Source organism: Salvelinus fontinalis, chromosome 18 (genome assembly GCF_029448725.1).
Source record: "Salvelinus fontinalis isolate EN_2023a chromosome 18, ASM2944872v1, whole genome shotgun sequence".
NCBI classification, from domain to species: Eukaryota; Metazoa; Chordata; class Actinopteri; order Salmoniformes; family Salmonidae; genus Salvelinus; species Salvelinus fontinalis.
The window spans coordinates 11620882-11646893 of record NC_074682.1 but is presented as its reverse complement, the minus strand read 5'-3'; the positions used below and the strand labels follow the sequence as shown (position 1 = coordinate 11646893).

Here is a 26012-nt window from a genome sequence, read left to right as displayed (position 1 = left end):
CCCTGTCTCACCTACTCCATCCTCCTCTACACTCTTTCATGCTGACCACAACACCGCTTGCGTGCGTGAGCGTTGCAAAATAAATGTACACATACGTGTTATTCAATCATTGCACCCACACTGCTCGCGCGTGCAAACAAGCGTCTGCATTGCCAAGCGCTAAAATAGAAGTCAGTTATATTTGTGATGCTGAACGCGGTGCAAGTCCTGCCTCTCCCATCTCATTGGTTTATAGAAGCAGATACCCACGTGCCATCTCCTCATTGGTTATACCCACGTGGGTGATTGGAAGGTGAACTGAGGTCTGACGGTCAGTTGTGGTAATACACCATATTATGAAAGTTAGATGGCAATCACCATATAAAGTCCAAAGAAGAAAAAGCTAGGACGGAGGAGAAATGACTAGAAACGATTCGGTTGACCGTTTTATGTGTGGATTAATTGTCAGAGTAGAGGACCTTGTGCATTTCAGGTAAAATAACAACTCAACGTTTATATCCCAGGACAAATTAGCTAGCAACAGCAAGCTAGCTAAATAGGACAAATTAGCTAGCAACAGCAAGCTAGCTAAATAGGACAAATTAGCTAGCAACTGCAAGCTAGCTAGCTAAATTGCCATAAATGTTAAATGCTTTTCGACCTGTCCCCAAATTAATACAATTGGTTCAGAGTTTGTTTTGATATTTCAACCTGAGTGTTGTGATCGCATTTGATGTGGGGGGACAAAATGCATTTGCTCATGATGGCGCACACGGACGCGTGCGTCCGGTTCGGGCATGGTGTTAGAAAAAAGGTGCAATTTAGAACCTAAAAAGCTCCCCATAGGAGAACCTGTTGAAGAACCCTTTTTGGTTCCAGGTAGAGCCTTTTTGGTTCCAGGTAGAACTCTTTCCACATAGGGTTCTACCTGGAAACAAAAAGGGTTCTACATGGAAATTATATGTGATCTCAACCTGAGGAGCGTGTTCACCTTCTGAATCCCTCTCTGCTTGCATTCACTCCTCATTGAAAGTGGAATAATTCTGTAGGAATGGGGTGAGAGTGGAATTAGAGTTGGGATTTGTGTTATCAAAGCTGTATGGAGTTCCCCCTTGACCTCACTCTAAGATTGAAATGCTTCCTGCCATCCTGTGCTTGTAGAGAAGTGCAGGGAGCTAAATGACTTCCCCCTCCTATCTGATTCCCTGCCAGAAGCAATCGGTTTGAGGAGGCAGGCAGGCCTGGCGGAGATGGTGTTTAGCCCAGGGCCCCTCATTCTGAAGGCACATATTTAAGGGAGAAATGATGCTGTCCTGGCAGGATTGCTGTGGACTGGACTGATAACAGGGCAGCTTTAATAACAGGTTCATACAAACAGTGTTTATTCCACCTGGGCCGGCCACCAGCTCAGCTCACTGATAAACAAACTGTGTGCCACTCTGTGGGAGTAGTATGGTCTCTTTATCTTTGATAGGAAGAGAAGTAGGAGCAGCTCTCATCTTCGAGATTATTATGGTCTAAAGCAGCATTGATGTTTACCATAATAAATAATGAATGGAAAGAATAAAATAAACGCCATTTAAATACATCTGTTTTAACTAGAGACTTCTGTTTTCATGGGCTGCGTCTCAATCCACCGCTTCCGCCAATGTCGGGTTTCCGCATCTGCGGTGGAAGGTGGCAGAGCTACAGAAGTGTTTGTCAGACCAGGAGACACCTTCTCATTAAAACATCAGAGCCAGTGGTGTAAAGTACTTAAGTAAAAATACTTTAAAGTACTACTGAAATCGTTTTTGGGGGTATCTGTACTTTACTGTACTATTTATATTTTTGACTACTTTTACTTCACTACATTCCTAAAGAAAATAAACATACATTTACCCTGACACCCAAAAGTACTCGTTACATTTTGAATGCTTAGCAGGAAAATGAAAATGGTCCAATTCACTCACTTATCAAGAGAACATCCTTGGTCAGCTCTACTGCCTCTGATCTGGCGGACTCACAAACACAAATCCTTAGTTTGTAAGTTATGTCTGAGTGTTGGAGTGTGACTCTGGCGATCCGTAAATTGAAACACAAGAAAATGGTACTGTCTGATTTGCTTAAGGAATTTGAAATTATTTACACTTCTACTTTTACTTTTGATACTTAAGTATATGTTTAGCAATGACATGTACTTTTGATACTTAAGTATATTTTAAACCAAATACTTTTAGACTTTTACTCAAGTAGTATTTTACTGGGTGACTTTCACTTTAGCTTGAGTCATTTTCTAATAAGGTATCTTTACTTTTACTCAAGTATGACAATTGGGTACTTTTTCCACCACTGGTCAGGGCGGTTTGAAACTATCTCACGAACATGAACGTGTTCTCTGTTTTTCTCTATGACGCCCACAAGCTTCGCGAGACTCGTCTGAAGGTAACCTGGCACCGACCGGTAAAATATTTACCAGGGACCAGGGTTACACATGTAACCTTTTTGTTTGTGTCTTTAGTTTTTTGCTTGATGCTTTCCTATATCTCTCAGATGCATCTCAGACAAACCATACTTCCTTTTGATTTTTGTTTGTTGATGTTCTGTTTTGCCATGTATGAACGTGTTATTCAATGTGTTTCTATTGGCTAACAGCAGTAAGGCCAAATTCAATGTTTCATCAAAACACTTTTGATTTATGTTGTTATACCTATAGGGGTCCTAAATATCTAAATCAAATAGCTAAATGGTCCATGGTATGACCATCTTAAAACAATTGTATATGTTAGCTTAGTAACACCCCCCCCCCCCGGATTACTAAATCAGTCAAAACAGTCATCAATAGTAGCTTGCTGGTTAATGAGTGTCATATCCTGGTGTAATGTAATTAAACAGAGAGGCTATCTATCTGTCTGTAATCCTCTGGAGGGCTCAGCAGGCCTCCCTCCATACAGGTGATTGGGTCATTTTCATACTGTACAGGGGTGGTAACAGTACCCAGTACCCACCTAACAGCACCCACAGCAGGTGGTTTGATAGGATCACTTGTACCTCCTAGCATAGCCCTCACACCATGGTTATTATATTATACCTGGATGTCATACAGGGTGTCATGTGGACTTTACAATGGGAACCTGGGCTTGCTGCAGCGCCACCAGCTGGCCACAATACAGAACTCCATGAGATGAACTGTACTAGTGATTGCAGCAAGCCAGGAGTTTGATGGCGGTTCTCGATATTGAATCAATTATCTATGGATGCAGGCTTATTCTTAGGAATGGTTGAAGGTTCTGGGCAAAATCCATAATCCAGACCTAGTTTTCATCATATTGCTGTTCAATACTGTTTCCATTTTACGAGGATGAGGTCGCTTTCCACTATATAAAGTTTTAGTCAACTGTATGATTAGGATAAAAAAAATACTGTTTGGTATTTTCATGTTAAATGATACCTTCCTTAATGTCCTCTGTCCCCTTCAACGACCAGTTGCCCTACCACAGATGTCCCTGCCACTGTGATGACTACTATAATGACTAGTGTAATCACATGGACAAGGTTACCAAAGATATATCCCATCTATTTATGAGCGCTGCTACGTGTTTTAATCCTGACAGTTCCCAGAGTATCCTGGCATCGTGTGTGTGTGTGTGTGTGTGTGTGTGTGTGTGTGTGTGTGTGTGTGTGTGTGTGTGTGTGTGTGTGTGTGTGTGTGTGTGTGTGTGTGTGTGTGTCAGCTAGCTTTCACTCCCAATCTGCGATTTTGGACAGGACACACAAGAACCCTAGTGATGAAGTGAGACCGGCTGAATTGCCTCAAGAGCCACTTCTCAGCAAAGTGGTTAAGGCAGACAGGTTGCCCGCTTTAGACATGGCTCATTTGAATTTGTTCCAGCGTGTTCTACCAGTTGTCTGGTCAAATTCACTCAATTTGTCATTTCACTCACATGTTAATTGTCTTCTGCCCCTGATCCCCTCATTGGGTTTTGGAGACCTCTACGTCAGTCTATGTTATTATGCATAAGGTGACACAATAGAAAGCCGCCGCAAATTTATATGAAGATGAATAGAGAAAGTATAGTGTCACATTGGATGTTATAAATTAGATAGGAAATGTCCCTGATAGAGAAATCCAATTCCAGCATGTTAAAAAAATAAAGTGGTTGGAATCATCATGATCGTACAGTAGGCTGTGTACGGCATCTACATAATGTGATTAGTATTCATTAGAACTCCCACTATGTTTTCCTGGGGTTATTCCCCTGCCCATGTTATCTTCTCCAATGGCTCTGTGTCACTGGATAGCTGACTCACCCACTGACGGCCTCTCATAACAGTCCTAATGGGACTTTAGTTTATGTCACAATGAAGAAATTGTCAAAGTACAATTACAAAGATGCTATGCAATCTATACACTGAGTGGACAAAACATTAGGAACACCTTCCCTTTTTGCACTCAGAACAGGCTCAATTCGTTGGGGCTTGACCTCTACAAGGTGTCGAAAACGTTCCACAGGAATGCGGGCCCATGCTGAATCAAATGCTTCTCACAGTTGTGTCAAGTTGGCTGGATGTCCTATGGGTGGTGGGCCACTCTTGATACACACGGGAAACTGTTGAGCGTGAAAAACCCAGGAGCGCTGCAGTTCTGGACACACTCAAACCGATGCGCCTGGCACCTACTACCATACCCCGTTTAAAGGCACTTAAATCTTTGTCTTGCCCATTCACCCTCTGAATGGTACACACACACACAATCCATGTCTCAATTGTCCCGAGGCTTAAAAATCCTTCTTTAACCTGTCTCCACCCCTTCATCTAAGTGGATAACAGGTGACATCAATAAGTGATCATAACTTTCACCTGGATACACCTGGCCAGTCTATGTCATGGAAAGAGCAGGTGTTTCTAATGTTTTGTACGCTCAGTGTACAGTGCAGTTCTAGTACATACAGTGTTAAGTTACTTCCCAGATGACCTGATATTACATTTATTTATTTAACCAGCAGTTATTTCTACAGCAGTCGTGAGTATAGGAAAACAGTGCTCTCTGACTCAAGCAACATATATTTCAATATCATTGAGTCAAATAACATTCTCTTAAATCCCTGGAGCACTTTTATTTTGTCATCATCTTCATGGTTTCTTTAGAGAGCAGATTGTATTTTAATGAACTCTTGTCCTCTTGTCTGCCGCAGGACATAAGATACCAGGAAGATGCAGTTGAAATACGCCTTGACCTCTTAACATGCTGACCAGACCGGACACGTCGCGTGCACGAGCGTCGCAAAATAAATGTAGAAATCCTTGTTATTCAATTATTGCACCCACACTGCTCGCGCGCACCAACGAGCGTCTGCGACGCCAAGGGCTAAAATAGAACTCATTCCTATTTCTGACGCAGATCGCGCTGCAAGTCCTGCCTCTCCCATCTCCTCATTGGTTTATAGAAGCCGGTACCCACGTGCCATCTCCTCATTGGTTATAGAAGCAGGTACCCACGTGCCATCTCCTCATTGGTTATACCCACGTGGGTGATAGAAAGACGAACTGTTTTGCCGGTAGTTGTGGTAATACAATGAAAGTTTAGATGCGATCACAATATAATTTAAACGATGAAAAAGCCTGGAAGGAGGAGAGATGACTAGAAACGATTCGGTTGGCCGTTTTATGTGTGGATTAATTGTCGGAGTAGAAATCCTTTGCATTTCAGGTAAAATAACAACTCAATGTTTATATCCCAGGACAAATTATCTAGCAACAGCAAGCTAGCTAAATAGGACAAATTAACGTTAGCTAGCAAGTGCAAGCTAACTAGCTAAATTACCATACATGTTTAATGCTTTTCGACCTGTCCCCAAATTAATGTCATTGGTTCAGAGTTTGTTTTGATATTTTAACCTGCGTGTCGTGATCGCGTTTGGTGTGGGGGGGCAAAATAAATTTATGCACGATAGCGCACGCACGCAGCCGGTTTGGGCAAGGTGTTATACCCTGACTACACCGCTCGCGTCGCAAAATAAATGTAGGAATCTATGTTATTCAATTATTGCACCCACACTGCTCGCGCGCACCAAAGAGCGTCTGCGTTGCCAAGGGCTAAAATGGAAGTCCTTTCTATTTCTGACGCAGATCGCGCTGCAAGTTCTGCCTCTCCCATCTCCTCATTGGTTTATAGAAGCAGGTACCCACGTGCCATCTCCGCATTGGTTATACCCACGTGGGTGATTGAAAGACGAACTTTGTTGCCGGTCGTCGTGGTAATACTATGAAAGTTTAGATGCCAATCACCATATAAGTTCAAATATAAAAAAGCCTGGAAGGAGGACAGATGACTAGAATCGATTCGGTTGACCGTTTTATGTGTGGATTAATTGGCGGAGTAGAGGACCTTGTGCATTTCAGGTAAAATAACAACTCAATGTTTATATCCCAGGACAAATTATCTAGCAACAGCAAGCTAGCTAAATAGGACAAATTAGCTAGCAAGTGCAAGCTAGCTAGCTAAATGTTTAATGCTTTTCGACCTGTCCCCCAAATTAATGTCATTGGTTAAGAGTTTGTTTTGATATTTTAACCTGCGTGTTGTGATCGCGTTTGGTGTGGGGGGACAAAATACATTTATGCACGATGGCGCTCGCGCGCAGCCGATTTGGGTTCCGTGTTAGATGTAAAGTCCCCCGTTTAGGGGACCTCCGTGGTTCTAGTAATGGTTCCAACCGACATTTTCGCTTAGAAATTGATCTGTGGACACCGTAGATCGAAATGGCTTGCATTGAGCGATAGCCCTGGTTCCCGCGGACACAGTAGTATATTTTGTTAGCCTTGAAGTAGGATGTGAAATCTGAAACCACTTGAAGCTGGGATGTCCCTCCTATAATTTAATTCGCTCTTCTGACTGTCCATCAACTCCTGGCTGAACCCTACATCACAGCCACGGACAAAGCATATGCCTGCAATTGTTACATCATAATGCAGCAGGTGAGAGTGGTTTCATCACGGTAGCACATTCTGAGATTGATTTATAGCTATTAACAAAATAAACTCTTCTCTTTTTCATAGACGAACAAGATTAATATGAGATAAAAGGCGAATTCCTAGCGAGTTCAGGAAGCCAAGCTAGAATTTTGGGTGACGTTTACAGCTATGTTCTGATCAAGGGAGACCTCTAGAAAACATGCACATTTTCTCTAACACTAAACATACACATATATATTTTACAGTTATAAGGAAGGTGAAATCTTATAATTTGATTATACTATATTTAGAAAGCATATAAGTCATTCCAAGCCTTATTCGTACAATTTAGTTAAATAGGAAGTATGTCATATAAATGTTTTATATTTTCATATTTTTAGCATATTTGTACTGTGTACTTGAGCTTGTGTCTTCAAAAGTAACTACACCACAGTAGTTTATAACTATTTGTACCAGAAAGGTGAGATTTGAACCTTTCTTGGCGTATGCAGCATTTACTAGTTATTGTTTACGGTCCTCTCATGATAAATAATTACTTTTGGGGATGACATGTAGTTACATTTTTTTAAAGATGAACTGCTCCAGTCAACATGTTCCATTGAATTCCCCACATGAACATCAGACTCATAAGAAAACAACATCTTAATCCAACAGGCATGTTAAAGGTGAAGGTTATGATGAATCACTTATTGTTGGTTCTGTCTGTGCTCCAAAGAATGCTTCCTTGGTTATTCATCTGTAGAGTACAATAATCAGAACCAGACTTGTGTTGTGGTTGTATGAAGGAGTCCTTACAGTGCTCATGTTCTCCCGTTAAGCTATCTCAATATTCTCAAGAGAGAGTAGAGAGAGTGAGGGACACAGTACAGAACCATACAAATCCCATATACCTCTATAACCTCTAAACGGGTGATTACTGTAAAAACGTCACTCTGAATAGTTCAAACTTGATTGTTCATCAACTGCTCATTTTGTTCTCTCTGTAGGTGACCTACCTGTCCAAATCAACCTCATGCTGCAGAGGGAATTAAATCAATGCATGTCAACAGGGCCTGCAGAGTTGAAACGTAACAGCCAATAATAACATATCCAGGCTTTTAAAAATGTGCTTGAGTTTGAGTGGAGCTTTGTGCAAGGTGTGGTGTGGGACTAATGTTGACGGTTTCTTTGTCTAAAGGGGTTCATCTTGTGCTGGTGTATACAGTGTACCATTAATTAAAGGAGTGTCTCTGCTTGCTCCTCTGTGGTTCGTGTTTAAACACAGGGATTGGATGGTGCTCCAGGGAATAACAGCTACAGGCAGAGCCATTAGGCTTTCAACGGTTCTGAAATGAACGATTGGCCTTTAGGTCTTTTAAGGATGGCAGGTGCACTCCAATTTAAGACTGATTGTTTGTTAAAGTACCTGTGGTTGTGACAGTGTCAGTCGAAGCAAAGTAATCAACGCAGACACTCTCTGTCTCTCTCTCGCCTTTTGTCACAATGCACACACTCGGACACATGCACACACTCGGACACATGCACACACTCGGACACATGCACACACTCGGACACATGCACACACTCGGACACATACACACACGTGCACACACACACACAAACGCACGCATGCTCGCACAAATCAAACGTTTTTTGTCACCTGCACCGAATACAACTGGTGTAGACTTTACAGTAAAACGCTTGCTTACAAGCCCTTCCTAATGATGCAGAGTTTAAAAATAAAGCAGTGACACAATAAAATACACAACAATGGAGCTATACAGAGGGAATACCAGTACCAGATCAATGTGCAGAGGTACAAGGTATACACATACACACACACTCAGATACAAGGCACGCATGCACACACACTCAGGCACAAACACACACGCATGCACACAAACTGATTCGTAACACACGGATGTGTTCCGTAACTCGAATAATTACTACAAATACGGTCCCAAAACATTACTGTGTAAATGAGGTTAGCCAGATGTCAAATTGGAAAACAATGGGAAGCATCGCACAATGTCCTGTATTACTATTCACGCTTCTTAGTATTACTCATGCTATAATTCCTACCCGGTTCATAACTCCCTAAGCTTTACTAGTTTTGGATTCAGACAAACTAATTTGGAATGCAGATTAATTCAATTCTCAGCCTCTACAGAAGCCAGCTTATTAACCGCATTTAAATCGTACACATTTACAGTAAACTACGTCGGGGCCATTACATAAAATACATATTGGAAAGGGAGCACGCCAGCGTCGTAATTTAACCTAAATACATTTCCATACTGTAACTGTCTCCCTGCAGTTGTAATAACGTAAAGTGTGCATATCCTATAACTTTAACATCCCTCCACACACCTCTTCCAACCATTCCTTCGATTACATTTAAACACGACTCAGCCATATTGCCCCAACTCATTAAAATGATCAAAGTCCTGCTGTCAGGTTGCCAGTTCTACTGTGGTGTTGTGGCTGGTGGTTAATTGACTATGCATTTTAAATTATTGGAGGTAGCAGCAGTGTGCTGTGTTTCCCTGATTTTACTGTGTTTGCAGTCCTGTGTCGACTGGCTCCTCTCCTTTCCTCTCCTCTATTCTCCTCTGCTCTCCTTTCCGCTTCTCTGCTCTATTCTGCTCTCCTTTCCTCTGCTCTCCTTTCCTCTCCTCTCCTCTGCTCTCCTTTCCTCTTCTCTCCTCTATTCTCCTCTATTCTCCTCTCCTCTGCTCTGCTCTCCTCTCCTCTCCTCTATTCTGCTCTCCTCTCCTCTCCTCTCCTCTGCTCTCCTTTCCTCTGCTCTCCTCTGCTCTCCTCTGCTCTCCTCTCCTCTCCTCTCCTCTGCTCTCCTCTCCTCTCCTCTCCTCTGCTCTCTTCTCTTCTCTTCTCTCCTCTCCTCTTCTCTTCTCTTCTCCTCTCTGATTTTCTCTCCTCTCCTCTCCTCTCCTCTCCTCTCCTCTCTTCTCTTCTCTTCTCTTCTCTTCTCTTCTCTTATCCTCTCCTCTCCTCTCCTCTACTCTGCTCTCTTCTCTTATCCTCTCCTCTCCTCTCCTCTCCTCTCTTCTCTCCTCTCCTCTCCTCTCTTCTCCTCTCCTCTGCTCTCCTCGCTTTTCTCTCCTCTACTCTGCGCTCCTCTCCTCTATTCTGCGCTCCTCTCCTCTATTCTCCTCTCCTCTCCTCTATTCTCCTCTCCTCTGCTCTCTTCTCCTCTGCTCTCCTCTCGTCTCCTCTCTTCTCCTTTGCTCTCCTCTGCTCGTCTCTCCTCTGCTCTTCTCTCTGTTCTTCTCTGCTCTCCCCTCTTCTCCTCTGCTCTGCTCTTCTCTCGGTTCTTCTCTCCTCTGCTCTTCTCTCTGTTCTTCTCTGCTCTCCTCTTCTCTCCTCTGCTCTCCTCTGTGCAAGGTTGTGCAGAGCTGCATGGCAGGCTAAGCCTGGAGTGTTGAATGGATTTCTGCTTGTTGGGTCATCAGTGTTCCTGAGTCCCCACTGCACGCTTGAATGTCTTTCAATTTAGTCCCTCTGATAACTCTTGCTCCTTCCAAGAGATAAATGTTGAAATATAATAAATGACTTCAACTATTTTGGCATCCAACTGTCTCTGGCTCTCTCTACATCTCTCCCGCTCTCTCTCCTTCTTTCCCCTTATAGCCATCTCTTACAGTTTATATGCTTTGGAAGGCTGATTTATTCCGTCCAATTTATATTTGGAAGATACAGTAGTTAGTCAATATGCACTAGCCACAATATTTCCCTAATCTTTTCCCCAGCACTATTAGTTCTGTTATCTTGCAAGGAGCAGAACACCATTTTTGACCACATTCCCATGTTTCTGTTATATTTGTAGCATTCCTGAAGCCTGATAAGCATGGCCATATTTAGTTGTTAGTGGGCCACTATTTGGATGAGAGGAGATGTATTTCTGATAGGAATGTGCTTTTTTTGATTAGAGTGATTGATGATGTCGCTTGGTGGAACAAGTGGACAGCAGCAGGAGTATAGATGACAGTTACAGAGTGAAAGAGAGAGGAGAGGAGGTGACAGTTCTATAGTGAAAGAGAGAGGAGATGACAGTTACAGAGTGAAAGAGAGAGGAGAGGAGATGACAGTTCTATAGTGAAAGAGAGAGGAGATGACAGTTACAGAGTGAAAGAGAGAGGAGAGGAGATGACAGTTCTATAGTGAAAGAGAGAGGAGATGACAGTTCTATAGTGAAAGAGAGAGGAGATGACAGTTACAGAGTGAAAGAGAGAGGAGAGGAGATGACAGTTCTATAGTGAAAGAGAGAGGAGATGACAGTTCTATAGTGAAAGAGAGAGGAGAGGAGATGACAGTTCCATAGTGAAAGAGAGAGGAGATGACAGTTACAGAGTGAAAGAGAGAGGAGAGGAGATGACAGGAGAGAAGATGACGGTTACAGAGTGAAAGAGAGAGGAGAGGAGATGACAGTTACAGAGTGAAAGAGAGAGGAGAGGAGATGACAGGAGAGAAGATGACGGTTACAGAGTGAAAGAGAGAGGAGAGGAGATGACAGTTACAGAGTGAAAGAGAGAGGAGAGGAGATGACAGTTACAGAGTGAAAGAGAGAGGAGAGGAGATGACCGTTGCAGAGTGAGAGGAGAGGAGATGACAGTTACAGAGTGAAAGAGAGAGGAGAGGAGATGACAGTTACAGAGAGGAGAGGAGATGACAGTTACAGAGTGAAAGAGAGAGGAGAGGAGATGACAGTTGCAGAGTGAGAGGAGGAGATGACAGTTACAGAGTGAAAGAGAGAGGAGAGGAGATGACAGTTGCAGAGGGAGAGGAGATGACAGTTACAGAGTGAAAGAGAGAGGAGAGGAGATGACAGTTACAGCGAGGAGATGACAGTTACAGAGTGAAAGAGAGAGGAGATGACAGTTAGAGAGGAGATGACAGTTACAGAGTGAAAGAGAGAGGAGAGCGGACACATAGACATGTGACGAGTGATGGTGGAAGATTAGTGTCGTTTTCCCGCTATGCCTCGCTGTAGCTGCCCCACCATATTTAGGACATGGGCCAGTCCCAGCGAGATGAGCTACCAAATCAGCAGAACGGTTACCACAGATGTGTCCTCACCGTGGGGAATGAACAGGAAAAGGATAGCTCTTCAATACCAATACAGTATCAGTTTTTATGGATCCATTGTACACACTCTGTTGGTACTACCCCAGGCTGTCAATCATCTCTTTGAGTGGGATGCCCTCAGAATCTCTCCCAAGGAGAGCTCTGATTGATCTGCTCTTTTCTCTCACTCTCCTCTGATTGGTGGAGTGACAGAGCTGGGGAAAATCCCTCTTCTCTTCTAATGAATAATACAACAGGACGTTCACTCTCATCGCAGAGCACTCTGGATTGATGAAGAGTCGTTTGTTAGTTGTATACCAACCTCACGACACACTTTTGGAGTCCTGCACTATCATCAGTATTGGAATGCACTTTTAGGCAGAGAGAATTATGACCCACGACTGCCTTTAGATTCCTCTGGTGATTTGAAAAAGTCTTCTCCCTATCTCTCCTAGTAATAACCCTAGCAGGCTCGTCTTCTTCATCTGTCTCCCGTGAAGCTCAGCACAGCTCCATGGCTGTTCTCCTCCTCTGTAGGTATGCCTCAGTCCGCTCTCAGCCGCCTGCCATGATTAGCCAATAAATAACTAACTGCATGTCATAAATCAAGCCGGCGAGGCTCTGTCGCTGCGATTTCCACAGCATTCCCCCCTGACTGATCACTTCAGTGTACAGAGAGAGGAGAGGGGGAATGAATGAGGCTCTGTCGCTGCGATTTCCACAGCATTCCCCCCTGACTGATCACTTCAGTGTACAGAGAGAGGAGAGGGGGAATGAATGAGGCTCTGTCGCTGCGATTTCCACAGCATTCCCCCCTGACTGATCACTTCAGTGTACAGAGAGAGGAGAGGGGGAATGAATGAGGCTCTCCGTGTGGAGCAGAGTTGGGACGATGAGCCTTATTAAAACCATCGTCTGGAATATCCACAGCGTTATCTTACTGATACTTTTACATATCGTAGCTCGCCTGAGGAACAATCCTCTCATGGTGAAAAATGGCTAAATATCAGTTTGGTTTATGGTCGAGACTTAAACGATCCGTATTATTTATTAATTGTAACACTGATTCCACGTCTGCCGTTATACAAATGACACCTTCCATTGTGCTGATGATGATCCAGTCGGTTATCGCTATCTCCCCTGGGGGTGGAGAGGCACAGCCCTTAATCTCATAGCAGCACTGTAATCGAGAGAGGGGAACAATGGAGGAGGGGATTCAAATCAAATCAAATGTTATTAGTCACATGCGCCGAATACAATAGGTGTAAACCTTACAGTGAAATGCTTACTTACGAGCCATTAACCAACGATGCAGTACAAATAAGAATAGGAAATAAAAGTAAGTAATTAAAGAGCAGCAGTAAAATAACAATAGCGAGGCTATACACAGGGGGTTAGCAGTACAGAGAATTCAATTAGACATCAGAGAGTTTGCGGAGTGGGAGCTTTGTATGCCACATACCTTTTGTGTCAACATTACTTAGCCTCTCTGTGTGTGACATTGTCCTGTAGCCTACTCCATGTCTGGGTCTGCTCTACCTAAACCTTGCCTGTCAACAGGATTCATGCTAATTAAGGAGCAGCTACATTGAGATGGAAGTTGCCTGGCCCTTCCCACAGATCTAGTACTAGACCCCAATTACGAACCTTTACCTTGAGGGGCATGAGAACATTTCTGACCCTGTATCACTGGTTAGGACCAACCTCTACCTACTCCCCGAGAAGAGAACACCCAGCAGGGGGCAGAAGAGAGACAGAGGGAAAGAGGGAGGAAAAGATTCACTGGGGCCATTTGAGTCTCTCTAGTCAAGTCTAGAATTCTCTGTTCTATTCTCCATCCAACAATCCCCAGCAAACCCCAGGTACACACTCCTCACCACTCCTCAACCCCCCCCACACTGCCTTGCAGGCTGGGATTTATCGTAATCCTCATCATGGCCCTTGGCATCACACTCCGCAACCCCTGTCTGCCCGTTATCTTCGAGTGGAGAGATCGTGTCACTGTGTTGGGGGTTACTGCTCCTCTATCAAAGATGGAGGCTTGTGAGAGAGGGGAGTGGAGCAGCTAGGGAGGACTGGAGCGACAGACAGGCGTACGTAAGGAGGGCACTGAGTTTGACAGCGGATAAAAGGTCCTACCTACAAACCTTATCTCAGTCAACATAGGGCCCGCTCCTGGGATGGGACTTTATCGCTGTCAGAGTTCAAGCCACATAGCCAGCAGGGCCTCAGGGTACATTTGATGCATAAAAAAACCTGGTGATAGTGTTTGGCTTGGAGTGTGAACCAGGTTGGATATCCTCCTGTGGAATATGTAATAGGGTTTAGCTCTGATAAAAGATACTAGCACTGCTGCCAGAGGTTGATTGGAATGTAGTCAGGTGCGCTCGCAGCAGGGATGAATAAAGAAGTGATTTACTCTCTTTTATCAAAACATAGCTCGTTTGTTCGATATTCTGTTTCCTAGGCTTAGTTCCATTGACCGTGTGGAAGGTTCAGAGAGAGAAAGCGAGGCAGCCAAATGGCAGATGAAGAATGAGAGCTCAGTTTCAGTGCCATCGACTGTGTTCTCCATCAATGCTACTCTGTCCCAGTGTGGCACACTGCCATCGCTCGGGCAGGGTAGAAGAGGGCAAAGGCCTCCCCCTCCCCACTGTCACTCAAGCATTTACATAAATGTCCCTTTTCCCCCAACTGTGACATTTGCATAAATCCTCAGACTGTGTGAAAACTTTGATTCAGAGTGTTGACCATAAATGGATGTTGTTTGGCTCAGAGAGGGCCGGACTGGGAGAGACGAGCAGTGGGAAAGAAGATAGAGCCTCTCTTGACATTCTCTTTTACTGTAGTTCCACACTGCAGTTGAATCACATTTCCCACACAGAAATACATGACACACCTCATTCTCATATTGCATCAGTCAATTCCATGGTTCTGAACCCAGGTTAACACAAATGGAATACTCCTTTTTCAACGACAGTTCTTAAACTGAAATGTGGAAGCATCCCCCTTTTAAGTGCACTCATCTCCTCGTCCTTCAAAACAACCACTCTTCATTTCCTCCTGTCTTGCCTGTTCGTGTCCACGGTGGCCAATCTGTCAGTTCTCATTCAGCGGGCTGCTCCAGCCTCAGACAGGATGCAACATGGCTCCCCCTGGAGTGGCTCCCTGCATGTCCTGCCATACCCTGGTGTTGCTATGAAACAGCAGTCACTATGAGGAGATGTGGGGAAATCCTTGACCTAACACACGGCTGAGATCTAACAGTCAAGTGTTCCTCCTCTTCTTCTCACCCTGACGAAGGCTGATGATAGAACTATCTCACAGACTTACAGAGACCCATCCTACTTTATCTCACAGACTTGCAGAGACCCATCCTACCTTATCTCACAGACTCACAGGGACCCATCCTACTTTATCTCACAGATTTACAGAGACCCATCCTACTTTATCTCACAGACTCACAGGGACCCATACTACTTTATTTCACAGACTCACAGAGACCCATCCTACGTTATTTCACAGACTCACAGGGACCCATACTACTTTATTTCACAGACTCACAGAGACCCATCCTACGTTATCTCACAGACTCACAGGGACCCATACTACTTTATTTCACAGACTCAGACCCATCCTACTTTATCTCACAGACTTACAGAGACCCATCCTACTTTATCTCACAGACTTACAGAGACCCATCCTACTTTATCTCACAGACTTACAGAGACCCATCCTACTTTATCTCACAGACTTACAGAGACCCATCCTACTTTATCTCACAGACTTACAGAGACCCATATTACTTTATCTCACAGACTTACAGAGACCCATCCTACTTTATCTCACAGACTTACAGAGACCATCCTAATTTATCTCACAGACTTACAGAGACCCATCCTACTTTATCTCACAGACTTACAGAGACCATCCTAATTTATCTCACAGACTTACAGAGACCCATCCTAATTTATCTCACAGACTTACAGAGACCCATTCTACTTTATCTCACAGACTCACAGGGACCCATACTACTTTATTTCACAGACTCACAGAGACCCATCCTACGTTATCTCACAGACTCACAGGGACCCATACTACTTTATCTCACAGACTTACAGAGACCCATCCTACGTTATCTCACAGACTCACAGGGACCCATACTACTTTATTTCACAGACTCACAGAGACCCATCCTACATTATCTCACAGACTCACAGGGACCCATACTACTTTATCTCACAGACTCACAGAGACCCATCCTACATTATCTCACAGACTCACAGGGACCCATACTACTTTATTTCACAGACTCACAGAAACTCATCCTACTTTATCTCACATACTTTCAGAGACCCATTCTACTTTATCTCTCAGACTTAGTGACTCATCCTTCGTTATCACAGACTTTCAGGGACCCATGTTACTTTATCTCACAGAGTCACAGAGACCCAACATACTTTATCTCACAGACTTAGTGACTCATCCTATGTGCGGCAGGTAGCCTAGTGGTTAGAGCGTTGGGCCTGTATCCGAAAGGTTGCTAGAACGAATCCCAGAGCTGACAAGGTAAAAATCTGTTGTTCTGCCTGTGAACAAGGCAGTTAAACCACTGTTCCTATTCCGTCATTTTAAGTAATAATTTGTTCTTAGCTGACTTGCCTAGTTAAATAAAGGTTAAATAAAAAATGACAATCTCACAGACTTACAGAGACCCATCCTACTTTATCTCAGACCTAGAGACCCATCCGGCGTTATCTCATAGACTCACAGGGACTCCTCCTACTTTATCTCAGACGAGTCTCGCAGAGACCCATCCTAAGTTCTCACAGAGACCCATTTTACTTTATCTCACAGACTCACAGAGACCCATCGTACTTTATCTCACAGACTCACAGAGACCCATATTACTTTATCTCACAGACTTACAGAGACCCATCCTACTTTATCTCACAGACTTACAGAGACCCATCCTACTTTATCTCACAGACTTACAGAGACCATCCTACTTTATCTCACAGACTTACAGAGACCCATCCTACTTTATCTCACAGACTCACAGGGACCCATACTACTTTATCTCACAGACTCACAGAGACAATGCTACTTTATCTCACACTCACAGGGACCCATACTACTTTATTTCACAGACTCACAGAGACCCATCCTACGTTATCTCACAGACTCACAGGGACCCATACTACTTTATCTCACAGACTTACAGAAACCCATCCTACGTTATCTCACAGACTCACAGGGACCCATACTACTTTATCTCACAGACTCACAGAGACCATCCTACTTTATCTCACAGACTCACAGGGACCCATACTACTTTATTTCACAGACTCACAGAGACCCATCCTACGTTATCTCACAGACTCACAGGGACCCATACTACTTTATCTCACAGACTTACAGAGACCCATCCTACTTTATCTCACAGACTCACAGGGACCCATACTACTTTATTTCACAGACTCACAGAGACCCATCCTACGTTATCTCACAGACTCACAGGGACCCATCCTACTTTATCTCACAGACTCACAGGGACCCATCCTACTTTATCTCACAGACTCACAGGGACCCATACTACTTTATCTCACAGACTCACAGAGACCATGCTACTTTATCTCACACTCACAGGGACCCATACTACTTTATTTCACAGACTCACAGAGACCCATCCTACGTTATCTCACATACTTTCAGAGACCCGTCCTACTTTATCTCACAGACTCACAGGGACCCATACTACTTTATTTCACAGACTCACAGAGACCCATCCTACGTTATCTCACAGACTCACAGGGACCCATCCTACTTTATCTCACAGACTTACAGAGACCCATCCTACTTTATCTCACAGACTTACAGAGACCCATCCTACTTTATCTCACAGACTTACAGAGACCCATCCTACTTTATCTCACAGACTTACAGAGACCATCCTAATTTATCTCACAGACTTACAGAGAGCCATCCTAATTTATCTCACAGACTTACAGAGACCCATCCTACTTTATCTCACAGACTCACAGGGACCCATACTACTTTATCTCACAGACTCACAGAGACCCATCCTACGTTATCTCACAGACTCACAGGGACCCATACTACTTTATCTCACAGACTTACAGAAACCCATCCTACGTTATCTCACAGACTCACAGGGACCCATACTACTTTATCTCACAGACTCACAGAGACCATCCTACGTTATCTCACAGACTCACAGGGACCCATACTACTTTATCTCACAGACTTACAGAAACCCATCCTACGTTATCTCACAGACTCACAGGGACCCATACTACTTTATCTCACAGACTCACAGAGACCATCCTACGTTATCTCACAGACTCACAGGGACCCATACTACTTTATCTCACAGACTTACAGAGACCCGTCCTACTTTATCTCACAGACTCACAGGGACCCATACTACTTTATTTCACAGACTCACAGAGACCCATCCTACGTTATCTCACAGACTCACAGGGACCCATCCTACTTTATCTCACAGACTTACAGAGACCCATCCTACTTTATCTCACAGACTTACAGAGACCCATCCTACTTTATCTCACAGACTTACAGAGACCCATCCTACTTTATCTCACAGACTTACAGAGACCATCCTACTTTATCTCACAGACTCACAGGGACCCATACTACTTTATTTCACAGACTCACAGAGACCCATCCTTCTTTTTCACACAGACCCACAGAGACTCATCCTACTTTATCTCACATACTTTCAGAGACCCATTCTACTTTATCTCACATACTTTCAGAGACCCATTCTACTTTATCTCTCAGACTTAGTTACTCATCCTTCGTTATCACAGACTTTCAGGGACCCATGTTACTTTATCTCACAGAGTCACAGAGACCCATCCTTCGTTATCACAGACTTTCAGGGACCCATGTTACTTTATCTCACAGAGTCACAGAGACCCAACCTACTTTATCTCACAGACTTAGTGACTCATCCTATGTGCGGCAGGTAGCCTAGTGGTTAGAGCGTTGGGCCTGTATCCAAAAGGTTGGTAGAACGAATCCCAGAGCTGACAAGGTAAAAATCTGTTGTTCTGCCTGTGAACAAGGCAGTTAAACCACTGTTCCTATTCCGTCATTTTAAGTAATAATTTGTTCTTAGCTGACTTGCCTAGTTAAATAAAGGTTAAATAAAAAATGACAATCTCACAGACTTACAGAGACCCATCCTACTTTATCTCAGACCTAGAGACCCATCCGGCGTTATCTCATAGACTCACAGGGACTCCTCCTACTTTATCTCAGACGAGTCTCGCAGAGACCCATCCTAAGTTCTCACAGAGACCCATTTTACTTTATCTCACAGACTCACAGAGACCCATCGTACTTTATCTCACAGACTCACAGAGACCCATATTACTTTATCTCACAGACTTACAGAGACCCATCCTACTTTATCTCACAGACTTACAGAGACCCATCCTACTTTATCTCACAGACTTACAGAGACCATCCTAATTTATCTCACAGACTTACAGAGACCCATCCTACTTTATCTCACAGACTCACAGAGACAATGCTACTTTATCTCACACTCACAGGGACCCATACTACTTTATTTCACAGACTCACAGAGACCCATCCTACGTTATCTCACAGACTCACAGGGACCCATACTACTTTATCTCACAGACTTACAGAAACCCATCCTACGTTATCTCACAGACTCACAGGGACCCATACTACTTTATCTCACAGACTCACAGAGACCATCCTACTTTATCTCACAGACTCACAGGGACCCATACTACTTTATTTCACAGACTCACAGAGACCCATCCTACGTTATCTCACAGACTCACAGGGACCCATACTACTTTATCTCACAGACTTACAGAGACCCATCCTACTTTATCTCACAGACTCACAGGGACCCATACTACTTTATTTCACAGACTCACAGAGACCCATCCTACGTTATCTCACAGACTCACAGGGACCCATCCTACTTTATCTCACAGACTCACAGGGACCCATCCTACTTTATCTCACAGACTCACAGGGACCCATACTACTTTATCTCACAGACTCACAGAGACCATGCTACTTTATCTCACACTCACAGGGACCCATACTACTTTATTTCACAGACTCACAGAGACCCATCCTACGTTATCTCACAGACTCACAGGGACCCATACTACTTTATCTCACAGACTTACAGAAACCCATCCTACGTTATCTCACAGACTCACAGGGACCCATACTACTTTATCTCACAGACTCACAGAGACCATCCTACTTTATCTCACAGACTCACAGGGACCCATACTACTTTATTTCACAGACTCACAGAGACCCATCCTACGTTATCTCACAGACTCACAGGGACCCATACTACTTTATCTCACAGACTTACAGAGACCCATCCTACTTTATCTCACAGACTCACAGGGACCCATACTACTTTATTTCACAGACTCACAGAGACCCATCCTACGTTATCTCACAGACTCACAGGGACCCATCCTACTTTATCTCACAGACTTACAGAGACCCATCCTACTTTATCTCACAGACTTACAGAGACCCATACTACTTTATTTCACAGACTCACAGAGACCCATCCTTCTTTTTCACACAGACCCACAGAGACTCATCCTACTTTATCTCACATACTTTCAGAGACCCATTCTACTTTATCTCTCAGACTTAGTTACTCATCCTTCGTTATCACAGACTTTCAGGGACCCATGTTACTTTATCTCACAGAGTCACAGAGACCCATCCTTCGTTATCACAGACTTTCAGGGACCCATGTTACTTTATCTCACAGAGTCACAGAGACCCAACCTACTTTATCTCACAGACTTAGTGACTCATCCTATGTGCGGCAGGTAGCCTAGTGGTTAGAGCGTTGGGCCTGTATCCAAAAGGTTGGTAGAACGAATCCCAGAGCTGACAAGGTAAAAATCTGTTGTTCTGCCTGTGAACAAGGCAGTTAAACCACTGTTCCTATTCCGTCATTTTAAGTAATAATTTGTTCTTAGCTGACTTGCCTAGTTAAATAAAGGTTAAATAAAAAATGACAATCTCACAGACTTACAGAGACCCATTCTACTTTATCTCAGACCTAGAGACCCATCCGGCGTTATCTCATAGACTCACAGGGACTCCTCCTACTTTATCTCAGACGAGTCTCGCAGAGACCCATCCTAAGTTCTCACAGAGACCCATTTTACTTTATCTCACAGACTCACAGAGACCCATCGTACTTTATCTCACAGACTCACAGAGACCCATTCTACTTTATCTCAAAGGGACCCATCCTACTTTATCTCACCGTCTTACAGAGATGCGTCCTACTTTATTTCAGACTCACAGAGACCCATCCTACTTTCTCTCAGACTTACAGACCCATCCTACTTTATCTCAGAGAATTAGAGACCATCCTTCTTTATCTCACATACTTAGAGACCATACTACTTTATCTCACAAACTGACAAACACCCATCCTACTGTACCTCCTACTTTATCCCACAGACACAGAGACCCATCCTACTTTATCTGACAGACTTAGTCCCATCCTACTTTATCTCACAGAATCACAGAGACCCATCCTATTTTATCTCACAGACTTTCAGTCCCATCCTACTTTATCTCACAGAATCACAGAGACCCGTCCTACTTTATCACAGACTTACAGAGATCCATTTTACTTTATCACAGACTCACAGAGCCCCATCCTACTTTATCTCACAGACTCACAGAGATACATTCTACTTTATCTGACAGATCTTAAAGAGACCCATCCTACTTCATCTCACGTACTCACAGAGACCCATCCTTTGTAATCTCACAGACTTAGAGACCCATCCTACTTTATCTCACAGACTTTCAGGGACATATGCTACTTTTTCTCACAGAGTCACAGAGACCCAACCTACTTTATCTCACAGATTCACAAAGACCCATCCTAATTTGTCTAATATACTTACAGAAACCCATTCTACTTTATCACAGACTCACAGAGACCCATCCTTCGTTATCACAGACTTTCAGGGACCCGTCCTACTTTATCACAGACTTACAGAGATCCATTTTACTTTATCACAGACTCACAGAGACCCATCCTACTTTATCTCACAGACTCACAGATATACATTCTACTTTTTCTGACAGATCTTAAAGAGACCCATCCTACTTCATCTCACGTACTCACAGAGACCCATCCTTTGTAATCTCACAGACTTAGAGACCCATCCTACTTTATCTCACAGACTTTCAGGGACATATGCTACTTTTTCTCACAGAGTCACAGAGACCCAACCTACTTTATCTCACAGACTTAGTGAGTCATCCTATGTTATCTTGTGCGGCAGGTAGCCTAGTGGTTAGAGCGTTGGGCCTGTAACCGAAAGGTTTCTAGAACGAATCCCAGAGCTGACACAGTAAAAATCTACTGTTCTGCCTGTGAACAAGGCTGTTAACCCAATGTTCCTATGTCTTAATTTTACATAATAATTTGTTCTTAGCTGACTTGACTAGTTAAATAAAGGTTAAATAAACAATAAAAAATGAAAATCTCAGACTTACAGAGATCAATCCTACTTTATCTCACAGCCTCACATAGACCCATCCTGCATTATCTCACAGACTTACAGAGATCCATTTGACTTTATCATGAACTCACAGAGACCCATCCTACTTTATCTCACAGAGAACCGTCCTACTTTATCACAGAGTCCCATCCTACTTTATCTCACAGACTCACAGAGACCCATCCTACTTTATCTCAAAGGGACCCATCCTACTTCATCTCACAGACTTACAGAGATGCGTCCTACTTTATTTCAGACTCACAGAGACCCATCCTACTTTATCTCACAGCTCTTACATTACATCTTACAGCTCTACACTATCACACAGACTTACGGAGGCCCATCCTACACTATCACACAGACTTACGGAGGCCCATCCTACACTATCACACAGACTTACGGAGGCCCATCCTACACTATCACACAGACTTACGGAGGCCCATCCTACACTATCACACATACTTACGGAGGCCCATCCTACACTATCACACAGACTTACGGAGGCCCATCCTACACTATCACACAGATTTACGGAGGCCCATCCTACACTATCACACATACTTACGGAGGCCCATCCTACACTATCACACAGACTTACGGAGGCCCATCCTACACTATCACACAGACTTACGGAGGCCCATCCTACACTATCACACAGACTTACGGAGGCCCATCCTACACTATCACACAGACTTACGGAGGCCCATCCTACACTATCACACAGACTTACGGAGGCCCATCCTACACTATCACACAGACTTACGGAGGCCCATCCTACACTATCACACAGACCTACGCGTTTCCAATGATGGTTCTCTTTCTATCACTTAAGAAACGACGGACCATTCTTCCTTTCTTTCTCTTCCTCACATGCCCCTGATAGGAGCTGTTTAAATAGTTAACCATGGTATTACATCACTCTACTATTGGGAAAAATGGAAAGCATTCTAGTTTGCTGAGGATAAGTCGATATTCAATTAACCCAGGCAGACAGTCATGGTGACTGTTTATCAATAGCTCTTTTTTAACTGCACGCCTCTGGCACACTTAATTACACTTCCCGTTAATAGCATCAAACTAGTGAACAAACAAACAACCACAACATTGGGCTAAGTTAGGAAAGTAGCAAGAGAGAAGAGGATAACTCTCCCTGGTTAGAGGGTTAGAGGGGAGTCTGTCTGTTGGATTCACTTCTAATGCCATAAGGCATGTCTGACATGTCTTTACATTAGAGACAGAGGAGGACCTTGTGTTAGTGAGATGCAATGATTATACATCCTCAACGTATCTGCGCTGTTATTGACGTCTATCTGGGAGGCATTGACCCTTGACCTCCTGGAATCATTCAAAAGCCCAGTGTATGGAAGCCCCTTCCCCACCCGGGGTCAGAACAGACAAACAGTGCTTTCCTACACACTGCCCCACCATGGCTCCCCAGCTGTCGCTGTGTTTACGCCTTGTGAACGCTAAGCAGACATGTTCAAATGTCAGACTCAAGAGACCAAACATGGGCTGATGAGACAGTTCAGTTATACAGAGACTGTTCTCCAAGCTCTGATGCTGATGGTCACACCGATTCATCATGGATGTGTAGCTTTGACCATTTTGAACAGAGATTGTAATCTGGTTCTGATGAATTGAGATGTTAATCGGTGTACCACGTCAGTCAGATATAAGCATGCCGTATTAACTTTACTCTACCTACGTCATATATGCAATGTATTGTATGTCAGGGCGGGACAGAGATGTGAAAGTATTTTGCTAGTCATAGAACTGTAGTGAAAACGTGTTCTAAGTGCTCTCTGCAATGTCCTGCTGTTTTTTTTATATAGATGTCCATCATTCTGCAGCCTACCTTAGAGCTAGCCTGAGGTAACAGACTACACTGGTCCTCTCTTACTCACCTCTCTCCACCTCGATCTCTCTTTTGTCTGTCTGTCCGTCTCTCTCTCGCTCTCGCTCTGTTTCTCTCTCTCTCTCTTACAGGGATAGTACATGTCTCCCAGCCTGAGGCCAGACTAACTGGTCGACTACTACAGCATCTGAGAGGCACAGAGAAATGATGTATGAAAGCACCAGCAGCTGCACCACATTACATTACGGGCTTCATTTCAAACTAGGGTGTGGTGGAACTGCAGTAACCTCCCAGTGAAACTGGGATCTTGTACCAGAACTGTCTGTTATACCGACTCCCTGGTCTCGCCCTGGCCCTGCCTTTGTCTGCCACTCCATTGTGTGAATGCCAGTGAGCACTTTGGCTGTTATCACCCAACCTAGACAGTGGCTCAGAGTGACGTGTTTTTTAAAACATTTATCTCCCTGACTTTATCCACAGACACAGGGAATATACATGTTTAACACTGCTCATAGAATCAATCTAGATGTATGGTTTGATCAGGGTGTTACAGAAGGGTGCTGAGTCGTAGCTATGCTGAGAAGGGTTGACGATTTCACAAAAGCAGTACATATTCAAATCTCTGTGGTTCACAAAACCGTCCATCCCTCCAAATAGGAATTGATCTGCGAGTGTTTGTTTGTTGGGCTTAAAGATTATTCTCAGACGGGTAATCCTTTGGAGCAGTCTTTAATCAAAGACATAAGCCCACAATGCTCTTTAGCTGGGGCTCAATTGGAATTCTCCCAGCCTATCCTCCTTCGTGTTGACCCTTATAAGTGAGTTGTGCCTCTCTCTCTCTGTGTCTGTCCTCTGCAAAGTTTGCTCTCAGGGTTAACATGTTTTTACCTCTTAGCCGGGCTTGAGCCAGCCCCCTTTTTCTTTCCTCCGATGTGGGGGTGAGCTTTCCTGGGACAAAGGGATGAATATATAATGAATAGAAAGAGAGGGGGTGGGAGTGACAGAATGACAGCGGGTGTGTGTGTGTGTGTGTGAGAGAGAGCGAGGGAGAGAGAAGGAGGGAATGATATAGAGCACTTGACTAGTGTTTGTCACAGGGAGCAACATTACAGCCAAGCCCAGAGAGGTGGGGAGAGGAGGAAAGTGGGAGAAATTAGCTTTTCATCTCCCCATAAAAGAGTGGATTACTAACCCATTACAGGCTGTCTGTAGGATGTGGGATACATGAGGTATTCTGTAGTTAGAGAGTTTGAGAAGCGGCACTCGGCTCGGTCTAACCGCCTCTAACTCCCCCTCTCCCCTGGTGCTGCAGCACATGGTACGTTCCGTTTAAAAGGGTGCATGTCATCTCTCTATACGCTGGGTCCTCTCACAGAGCAGCTGCTCACAGCACATTCTCCTCAGCAGGAACACTCACTTTCCCTAAACCGCCTGCTGTGTTTGATCTTTCTCTCTCTCTCCGTCTCTCTTTCTCTCCCTATCGCACTCACTTTCTTTCTTTGGCAAAACACACATAGTCACACAGAAACAGTCTACTGGTTAGGGACAGGAGGATA

At 44.0% G+C, this 26012-nt stretch overlaps 1 protein-coding gene across 5 annotated transcripts in view; it reads left to right on the top strand.

The window, feature by feature from the left end:
• The window catches only part of kaznb (kazrin, periplakin interacting protein b), a 158472-nt gene that overhangs the window by 38332 nt on the left and 94128 nt on the right, over nucleotides 1-26012 (top strand). The window contains exon 1 of one of the 5 annotated variants that reach the window (XM_055868161.1): nucleotides 25568-25774. The exons of the other annotated variants lie outside the window; for them this stretch is intronic. Coding sequence (XP_055724136.1) covers nucleotides 25772-25774 — 3 coding nt within the window. The 5' untranslated portion in view covers nucleotides 25568-25771. Of the gene's footprint in view, nucleotides 1-25567; nucleotides 25775-26012 lie in introns of those variants that run through there. 5 annotated transcript variants of the gene reach the window in all.